This window comes from Chanos chanos, chromosome 3 (assembly GCF_902362185.1).
Source record: "Chanos chanos chromosome 3, fChaCha1.1, whole genome shotgun sequence".
NCBI lineage: Eukaryota > Metazoa > Chordata > Actinopteri > Gonorynchiformes > Chanidae > Chanos > Chanos chanos.
The window spans coordinates 48,928,678-48,938,202 of NC_044497.1; the positions used below are offsets into that span (position 1 = coordinate 48,928,678).

Below are 9,525 nucleotides of genomic sequence, written 5' to 3' on the forward strand. Positions count from 1 at the left end.
ATGAGCACCCAATTATTTTAGTGTTGTCTCTCAATCCTCAAATTGTATCCCATAAAAAATGTGTATGTATAATTTCTGAGAAGGACCTTGTGGTATCTCAGTGGACACCGATTTAAGATTTGCGGTCTGGCCTCTCTTTCTTTCTCTTTTTCTCCTTCGGTTAATGTTTCTCACACTCTCTCTCAGTCTCTTCACAATTTTCTCCTCACTTCTCTTCCTATCACACTGACATGTTAGAATTCTCATTCTTTATTTTCATTATCAGAATGTCATGGGATATTCTGCAATTGTTGAATGGTTAAATCATGCAGTAAGCTTTGTCAGTGAGTTGAATTTAAAGCAGATATGCTACACATATTTGACATAATACACCTCAGGACACATTGCTGGCACCTCCGGCATTTTGTTTTATGACAGATGCTTGGTGGAATTAAGTATCTGCCAACTGCAGTCTGACCTAGAGTAGTCCTTTTTGTGCTATACCACATATTTCTAAATGTAGTAAATTTGGATTTGGCACAGTCCTGTCCACATGTTTCACCCTTTAGAAATACCAGTTACTGTTGAAATTAGAACATGAAGCTTTCTATTTATTTGTTGTTTGTATCACTCTATCTATTTATCTATCTATTGCCTGAATAAAGGAAATACCAATGATATTAAATAAGTCCCATGTTTCCTACTGTGTATTCTATGAGCACTGGTTGAATACAGCTGTTCATCAAATACAAAGGACTTGAAGTGCCAGGGATTGATCAGAGGAGCAGTTGAGTTTGGCTGTGACCTGACAACATCTGGCCCACACCTGTATCATCCTTTGTGGACATGAACATATTTTGAGTTTCAGCAAAACCCAAAATACACTCATAATACCGCTACAAAAGTTTGAACTGTCTCTTTGAGTCAGATCTGATTGTAAATTTGCTGCACTTTTTTTCCCATAATTGTTCCTTTTTGTCTGTATGCCTTTGCAGAAGCTTTCAAAAATGCTGTATTTATTAGTCATTTTATATACTGTAGATCTAACATAGGCAAGAATATCTTGTACAAGAATGCAGTTTATTAAAAAATAAGATACAAGAGATAAAGATGATAACAGTCCAGTAGAATACATAGCAACATGTGTTATGCATGTAAATTGTTTTGGGAGACAGATTCATAATTACATGATAGAAAATTAAGATAACTAGAACAGGTTCTCTCTAAGCACATATCACATAACAACAGACGAAAATGCTGTGAACATATTATAATGAACTCAGCAAATTATTCGGTGCAGAATCTGAAGGATAACACTACAAGATAATGGCTTTTCCGTTTTTATAGACAAAATATAGCAATTTTAATCTGTGATGATGAATGTCAGGTGGTTTCTTGGAGGTGAGGCTAAGGCCTATTTAGCTGCTGCATGAGCATGTGTTTGCACGAGTGAGGTGATTTTCTAGTGTGCCCTGTTACTGTGTTGAGATGTAGCTCGTGTGTGAATGATAAACTCCATGGTTTCTCTAAACTGTGTCTCTAAGCCATTCTCTTCATTTATTCTTTTCTTTTCTTTTCTTTTTTTTTTTTACTCATGGCACTGTTTATTCATACACGGTATCATTTTTTAGTCAGGTCTTTAGTTTTGCAAAAGCTATATGTATTTAATGTAGTAGGGTCATGTATTAACTCAATATGAATATGAGAAAGATTTAAAGAAAAGAAAGTAATACACTTCATTGTTGACTGGACAGCTTGCCCTTGAAGAGTGGTTCTGGAGAATGAACAAAAAGTGACTGAATGGAGGTCATTTGAGTGGAATGGAGTTTTCCTGGACCCTGATTGGACAGATTGTCACTTGTGAGATAGTACTATTATACTGAGACTGTTCAAGTATGACTGCAAATGACATGGTTTAGGATAAGGTTTCTCCATCACTGACTGTGATCATAACCATTATTGGCTTTTAAAGGGGACGTTCATTCCTTTTGAGATATGGACTGTGTTCGCTGGTACCACAGAATTTTTTTTTTTTTAATCAAAACTTTGGATTCTTACTTTTTTGTGTTCACCAAAAAAGAACAACCATTTTGTCACAGATTTGATGCTCCTCTCATTCATTTTCACTGAAAGCTGGATGAAGCAACAGCGGATACTTAAGGCAGGAAATAAAGCTATTTTTCCTTGGTCAGTAATCCATCAATGAACCATCCATTACCCACCAAATATCCAAATATAAACAACAAGAAAATCTGAAAAATCAAATGGATAATTCCAGTTCTGTTGGATGCCAGATGTGACAGTGGTCCCATCTGTCAGCAAGGATGAACTCCCCCTTTAAAGACTGGATGTATGGATATGATATGATGTAAGAGAGAACAGAGCTCGTCCTGAAGAACTCAGGCCATCTCCTTAGAGGTGACATCGGACAGTTTGAGCCTCTCCTTCTCCTCTGCCTCCTCTGCTTCCTTTTTATCTCTCATTTCCCCCTCGATGTGGTAGCCAACCATTAGTTGGTACACAACAACACCAACCAATGCGCCAATGAAGGGTGCAAAGATGGGCACAAAGAACCAATAAGCCTTCGTCCTGTGGTGGAACACAAACCCAGAATTAACGGCATAACTTTCAAGTACTGGCAATTTCTGGCAGTTCACAGCTGTAATAGGAATAGCATAACGCTATGTCACATAATGCTATGTCACCACATGTCACGGGATAGATCTGGCTACAAGTGAGTGAAGAACGATGAGGCGTGCTGAAGAAACAAAAAGACTCACGTAAACACTTCTGAGCCCCAGCCTGCGAGTGCAGTGAAAACACGGGGTCCCAGGTCCCTGGCTGGGTTCACAGCATAACCTGAATTGAAACCCATAGACAAGCCAATCACCAGAACCACGAAGCCCACTGTGAAAGCCTCCAGTCCTCGTGGGATAGGGTTGTTGTAAGGGTCAACGATGGCCAGAATACATACAATCAATGCTGCTGTGCCAATCATCTGAGAGGTGTTACAAATCATATTACATTTTAATGGTGGAGAAAACAAGTCAGCATACTTTGATTTTTTCCTCAAGATAACACCAGGGATTACCTGTTTCCTCAAAAATTGATCAGTATTTGAATTATTCATTATATGAATTTCTAAATCAAAAAGCTCATTGATAGAGAAATGTGCTGTAACAACAGGGCTCCCATGATATATCCTAACGTCTTACTTGATCGAAGAAGCCATTGATAAGGGTGAGATGCTTAGACGGATACGTTGCAAAGATTCCAGCAGTGGCATTGGTCCCCTCAACAATCAATGTACCATGTCCATAGTCCCACAATGCATCTGACGACACAACAAATAAAGGGTTGACGTAGAATGAACACACACACACACACACACACACACACACACACACACACACACACACACACACACACTTGTCTTTTTCATAGACCTGTCTGTTTGAATAGCAGGTTATGCATCTCACTCACCAAAGTACATTCCAAATATAACTCCTGAACCCAGAAAGGCGCCTAAAGTCTGGAAGAAGAAATACACAGGAAACTTCCTCCAGGGTTCTCTTCCGAGCAGACACAAAGCAAAGGTCACCGCTGGGTTCAGATGGCCCCCTTAAATGAACAAAAAAGCAACTCATAGATTCTTTTGCAAAAGCCTTTGTGATTCATTTCACTTTAATGATTTACTCTCAAAAAGAGCAAGTAACATGTAACCAAGGTGGAAATAACAATTACAGAATGTGGTCTTTTTTTTATTTGGCAAAGGTGGTAGGGAGATGATATAGTTGCTCAGATGTGCCATTAGCAATGCTTCTGTTCTCATTATCCTACTTCTCATAGTATGTCTCTAGTTTCTGTGCTGAACTAAAAGGAGAAAAAGACCATCCCAGCAGGACTAAATGGTTATGTGACATTCAAGAATGAGAGTAGACTGCCGTGGCCCTGAGAAATCATGTAATGTAGCTTTTCATTTAATTTATTTTCCCTCAGAAAGAAGGATTAATCATGAAATTTCTGTATAATGTCTCCCTGTTCTCCCCCTTTATGTCGGAGGTTTAACTCTGAGATGATCAGAGGTTCACCAGAAACAGTGAAGCAACAATTTAACAGTTTAAATCTCTCATTGTAGACGCATGGAGAAGGTGGGAACAAATGAAAAACAGCAGTTCTCCTTTTCTCATATTCATAGCTTAATTTTAGGGATTCATTTCACAGAAGGATTTTTTTTATATTGGTTTGTTTGCAAGTACAATTAGCTTTCGCTACTTGCTGTCTCTCTCAGCACCTTGATATTGGTCTCATAGTGCATGAAAAATAGACATACCTGCAAAGACAATTGAAATGGACATTGGATTTCACTCAAATAATCATTTGGGCTCTAAATTGTAATGGCTGGGCTAACCTGAGACTTGGCCACACACCAGGATACCCAATGTCGCAGCAAAACCAAAGGCAAAGTTCACTGTTAAAAACATCCCATGTGAGCCACCACTGAGCACCAACTGGGCAACTGCACCACAACCAAACATCTGTACAAAGGAAACATGAATGAATTATGATAATCATAAAATAAAATACAGTTCACAGTAGACATGAAATGGATGTGAGTTGATCAGAATTCACACAGGAGTAAAACTAAATTCCCTATCATGGAGGACCCTTTGATTATGACAGAAGTAATCGATGCAATATATAAAGAATACTTCTATAAACTTCACAGTCTGACATCACATAGAAAAATGTCGTTGTTCATCTCAGTTTTGACCATGCTATGTATCGGCACTTCTCATGCTTTGCTTTAATGATTCCAGCACAATAACCAATACATTTTGTAGCACCAAAAACCCTAATCCACTTAAAAAGCATGTTAAAGAAGAAACCTGAGTATCACTGTGTCCCCAACTGCACCGTCCACAGTACTTCTGAGTGAACAAAAATTTATCCTACACAGAACATCTAGAGCTAAGAGACCAATTAGTTGTGAGAGACTATCATTTCAGGTTAGAGAGGTCAGAATGTCTGTGAAGATCAATAATTTTATAGAATGACCAATATTGATTATCAACAGTGAGTTCATCCCTCACAGGAATTTGTATTGTTTACTTTACCTGACTTCACCTGAAACCCATAGTTCAAGAATTTATGGACACCATATGTCTCTGTCTCTCTGTCTCTCTCTCTGTATGTGTGGTCTCTCAGTAGCTGTGCTGACCAGCCTGTTTTCAGTAGCAAGGTGCACCTCTGGTTAAGGGGCCAACAAACTTCACAGAATTGGCTTTGAAAGCAAGAGATGGGCAAAAGGTACTATCCCTCTAAGATGTTGATATTATGGACTGTCAGTTTCCATTAAAAACAGATGATGAAAGGCAGCTCGGTTTGACCTGTGACCCTCTTTAGATTTTTTAACTTTAAACTACATAGCTCGACCTTAGACAATCTGTTTTCAATCCAGGGCATGTTTTGGTCTGGCTCAAATTCTAAATGTCAGTATTTCTCATATTATCTCAAAGATAACAACAAACAATAAGATATCAGATTTCATGACACACAGGATTAGGGTCACACTGCTATGAGGTAAATATTAGCTTGACATATACCTCATATGTAGCTGATAAGCTAATAAAATAAGTTGCAAACTTATAAAATAATGTATAAAATAATATTCATATCATAGTGATAATACTATCAAAAACCTTCTCAGTATAACACTTTTAAATATTCAAATTGATTAATTCACAGCAATCAAATTTTTAAGAAAAAGATGACAGAATGTACTCTAATTGTTATTTTATTTAAATCCCAACCTGCCATGTCTTTATACAAACAGATTGTTTTTGGCTTAGTTTTCGGGTCATGCACTGACAGCAGAAAACATGTGGCAGTGTTATTATTATCTTTTGTGTGTGTGTGTGTGTGTGTGTGTGTCTCTCTCTCTAGATGGCACTAATTGCCAATTAGCTGCACCCATGTGGACCCCAGGGCCCACCTGCCTCCTGGGCAAGACAGGGGCAGCTTACTGCCTGCATTCATGATTGATTGTTCTGCCATGAGTTCTGTGGAATTCTGACCGTACTGACCAAGCACCCCCAAAAGCAAAGCTAAAGGTTGAGAGTATCTGTTCCCTCATCCTAAAGAGCACGATCTCATTGGCTCTTTGTTACTTCCTTGTTCTATATTTGACCTAATTTCTGGTTTAAATACACCTGTTGTCTTTAATGTCTTATTTTCAGTGAATCTAGTTGCACTAGACATGGGCTGAAAAACAAAATACATGTTGAATCTCTTGTAATGCTTGAAATGGACAAATTTCCCCTCTGGTAAAAACGCTGGCATTCAGTGTTTTCTTGGAAGAAAGATAAAATTTAATGTTTTCTAGGAAGAAAAATAAAAGACATGCATCAACAATAAAAAACCTGCCCCAGACCTTCTCAAGGTAGCAAAAACATTCCTTATTATCCTGTGAGTTTTGTCTGTTCTAACAGTAATGAAAATGGTCATTTTTTAGATGGTGTGCTTTTATATAGTTCAACCCAGATGATCCGTAGGAACCTGGTGTACTGAATAATAGGATTTGTTTCACCTAAGTCAAGCACTGAATGTTAAGAGAGGTGCTGTACCTTTGTAGCCTTTGCAGAGAAAAAGCAAACAGCTCACATTTATGATTCCACCCAGGGATTGTATATGCATCTGGGTACTCCAAAAGTCTTGTTTGTATAGGTTGTAAACAAGAAGAGCATTGCAGTCATCTGGGAACTGCAGCAGTATGATTGGCATGTTTCTCACAGTCTGCTGCACCAGCTCGTAGACAAGTATCAGCAGTTACAACTGAGTAAGGATTTTCTGACAGAACTTTCTGCCACTGGATTTTCTAACAGAACTCCTTATTAGCAGCTGGAGTAAAAAAAGAAGAATATAAAGGTGTTTGTAGCAGAAAATGATGGTGGTTTGAAGGAACAACATGTAAAACATTTCTGTGAGCTCAAAAGGGTCAAAAGATAAATAAAGAAGTATTACTCTATGTAGGCTGGTAAATGTCCATTTCCTGTGGCTGATCGGTGCCTAATAACCTACAAACACCACTTAATCCTGTGCCACACCCAATACCATCAGGACAAAATCTAGACTTAGTCCTCCGCCTAGACATTAAATAAAAAACCTAGACATTACAGACAAAATAAATATCCGAAGAATGTAACCTTGCATTTGTCAGTGGTCACACATTCGTAGATACTTTGATTGATCAACCAAACACTTGCGTAGTCAAATACTGAAATCTAAACATTAACTTGGAGGGGGAAAAAAAGAACAAAAAAATTTCACAGTAAGAATTATTCCATATTTCATGTACTGATGCTGGCAGAAGAATAATTTTCTACCTTCAGCAGATAAGTGCCAGCGCTGATGATATTATTATTATTATTATTATTATTATTATTATTATTATTATTATTATTATTATTCATTCATTCATTCATTCATTCATTCATTCATTCATTCTTATAGCGTGGAGCAATGCACTGCCATGACATTAACAGTTCAATCTGACATTTTACTCTGTGGCACAAAAAGAAAAAAAAAACACCATTCTAAATTAATTTTGTTCCATTTCCCACTGTTCACTAAACCATTGGTGACAAAAACAACAGCTGTTTCTCACCACTAGAATGAGAGTACCCAGGCACTCTGCCAGGGCTTGACGGAGCAGCATGTTCCGGATCTGGAAGGTACGTGCCATTTTATCCAGAAACACCTTCTGTCTGCTCATGATGCCCTGGTCACAGAGAGGTCTAATGACACCGGTGATGAAGATGAAGACAGTGAGGAACAACCCACGACAATCTACCAAGCTCCGTTGGTGTGCTATGCTACGGCTTGTTCTGTTGGGTCCTAACTCTTAAAGTACTCCCTGGAATCCCTCCCTTGTTGGTAAAAAAAACAAAAATAACATTCCCATACCTTTCATCCCTCCCTCTCTCTCTCTCTCTCTCTCTCTCTCTCTCTCTCTCTCTCTTTCTGTCTTTACCTCCACCCATATCTCTTTCACTTCTCTTGTTTTAGTTTTCCTTTTTTCAAAAGTTTGATTTTTTTCCCTCTTTCTGCCCTACATTGTTTGTCCCTTCTCTCCTGTTTTTCTCACCCACTTTGTGTTTGACAGTTGGGTTGTGGTCAAAGTGGAATGACTGATATGAAAAGGAGAGTATTTCATGTCTACGAATGTGTGATTAGTTTGGGATCTAGATGAAATGAAATATATGAGAGAGATAGTTTTTTTCCCCCCTACTCCTAAAGGATGGAATGAAACTAAGATTGAATATTTAAAAGGAGAAAATGAAAGCTGATGGTGTGGTGAATAATCTAGCATGCATTTATATTCTTGTGGTTTTGTTGTGGATTTCTTTTGCTTGTGGTCGTGCAGAAAGTGATTATGGCCACTCTTATACAGCAAAATATTTTAGGTTTCAGGGAATGTGGTAACAAACAAGAGGAAATGGCTGGGAAATAGGTTTTAGTCTGATTTAAATGATGAAATACCAGTGGTCTTCCTTCACATCAGCACTGGCATTAGAGTGTCATATTCTGTTTGATATTCTCATGTCTGGAGTTGGCTATGGAGCATGGAATGTTCTGGCAGCTGATCTCATTTCAATTCTCTCATCATTTGTTCTATATTTCATAGAAAGCCCCCCCCCCCCAAAAAAAAACGGAGCGGCATTTAAAAGTGAAAAGTAGCATTAAAACCTGGGTGTAGTTACCTGATCCTGTCAGTCAGTTAAATATTTTAATTCCATTCAAAATCATTATCCAGTAACTCTGATGTCTGCTGGAGTCACCTGGCGGCTAGGTTCTGTCTCTAGTCAATTACTTTAATCTGATCTATCGACTCTTCCCTACAGCAAGGTGTTAATTGGCCTGCCTCATAAATGGTTAACATCAGCACTGACCTTTTCTGTTTGAGGTTAGACATGCACATATTTTCAATTTGCTCAGCAAACCTAAGACTCTGCTGGTTTTTGAAAGAATGAAAGAAACAAGCTTGTGTTGGTGACTATATACATATGTATATAATTTGGCTCCCTACTTGTTTCTAAGAACTACCCTTTGTCAACATTCAACTTAATCTCTAGAAATTCACTGTGCAGCAGCTGATTGCTAACAAAATATAGTATAGAAATCTTCCTGCACAGAGACAATGTCACAGGCAACCGTATGGTTAGATATACTCTTGTAGCCATTGTGTTGCTCTGCCTTCTTCCCCGCAATTCATTTCGCAGCCAGACAGTAATTTAAAACAAGCAATCGAAGTTCTATCCTCATCTCACATATAGGTATTAGAGAGGTAAAATAAAATGATTGTCTCCTTAAGTGCATGGAAAAGCAACCCCTGCCTCTACTTGTTTAAAGCTGAACCAACAGGTTGTAACTGATATGCATCACTCTTCCTCACTCTTTGCTGATCTACTTTGAATGAGGTGTACTTTCTCACCTTAACAATGAGAACTGAACAAAAAGCTGAGGAACCGTGGATCTAAGAACCCG

General features: G+C 38.2%; 1 protein-coding gene across 1 annotated transcript; it reads right to left on the reverse strand.

Annotated features, from left to right (window-relative positions):
* Positions 1 to 2,378: 2,378 nt before the first annotated feature.
* Positions 2,379 to 7,753, reverse strand: aqp3b (aquaporin 3b). The gene is made up of 6 exons (XM_030767518.1): positions 7,646 to 7,753; positions 4,391 to 4,517; positions 3,463 to 3,600; positions 3,195 to 3,313; positions 2,760 to 2,977; positions 2,379 to 2,568 (listed from the first exon to the last, which is right to left on the reverse strand). The coding sequence occupies exons 1-6, from the start codon at positions 7,751 to 7,753 to the stop codon at positions 2,379 to 2,381; spliced, it is 900 nt and encodes a 299-aa protein (XP_030623378.1).
* Positions 7,754 to 9,525: the final 1,772 nt, after the last annotated feature.